The following is a 426-nucleotide window of genomic DNA, read 5'->3' on the forward strand; positions in this document are numbered from 1 at the left end:
TCCTCGGGGGCTCCTGCCAGGTCTAGTCGTTCTGGGGGACGCCATCATCATGGGGTGCCGCTGTCCCCAGCCCCACGCAGGACTCTGGTCCCTGCCAGGCGTCTTACCTGCGGTGTGGCCCTGATCGGTTTAAAGTCTGCATGTTATCACCTACCCCAGCCCCAGGGCTCATAAAGTCACGCCGGGACAGAGAGACCAACGCCACTGTTGCCACTGCCTGTTCCCAGCCAGCTCCATGGGCACCGCTTCCTTCTTGAAGAGGGCCCGGGCTCTGCTCCGCGTCCGGAACCAGCTGGCACGGGAGTGCCTGGCTGAGCTGCTGGCCGTCTTCGTGCTCATTGTGAGCGGGACACGCGGGTGGGCTGGGGCTGACCGCGGGGCGGTAGCAGGTACTGGGGGTCCAAGGGCTCCCCTGCCCGTCCCTTG

The 426-nt window shown here is 66.0% G+C and overlaps 2 protein-coding genes across 2 annotated transcripts in view; both read left to right on the forward strand.

The window, feature by feature from the left end:
• HAX1 (HCLS1 associated protein X-1) overlaps positions 1–174 on the forward strand; it is a gene marked incomplete at its 5' end in the record, with an annotated part of 1,549 nt that extends 1,375 nt beyond the window's left edge. Inside the window, one exon of the mRNA XM_009709577.1 lies at positions 99–174. Within this exon, the coding sequence (XP_009707879.1) occupies positions 99–174 (76 nt within the window). The remainder of the gene's footprint in view (positions 1–98) is intronic.
• A 61-nt stretch (positions 175–235) lies between these two features.
• The window catches only part of AQP10 (aquaporin 10), a gene marked incomplete at its 3' end in the record, with an annotated part of 1,578 nt that continues 1,387 nt past the window's right edge, over positions 236–426 (forward strand). The window contains exon 1 of the mRNA XM_009709578.1: positions 236–357. Coding sequence (XP_009707880.1) covers positions 236–357 — 122 coding nt within the window. The remainder of the gene's footprint in view (positions 358–426) is intronic.

This window comes from Cariama cristata, unplaced genomic scaffold (assembly GCF_000690535.1).
Source record: "Cariama cristata isolate BGI_N322 unplaced genomic scaffold, ASM69053v1 scaffold28411, whole genome shotgun sequence".
In the NCBI taxonomy this organism is placed as follows: domain Eukaryota; kingdom Metazoa; phylum Chordata; class Aves; order Cariamiformes; family Cariamidae; genus Cariama; species Cariama cristata.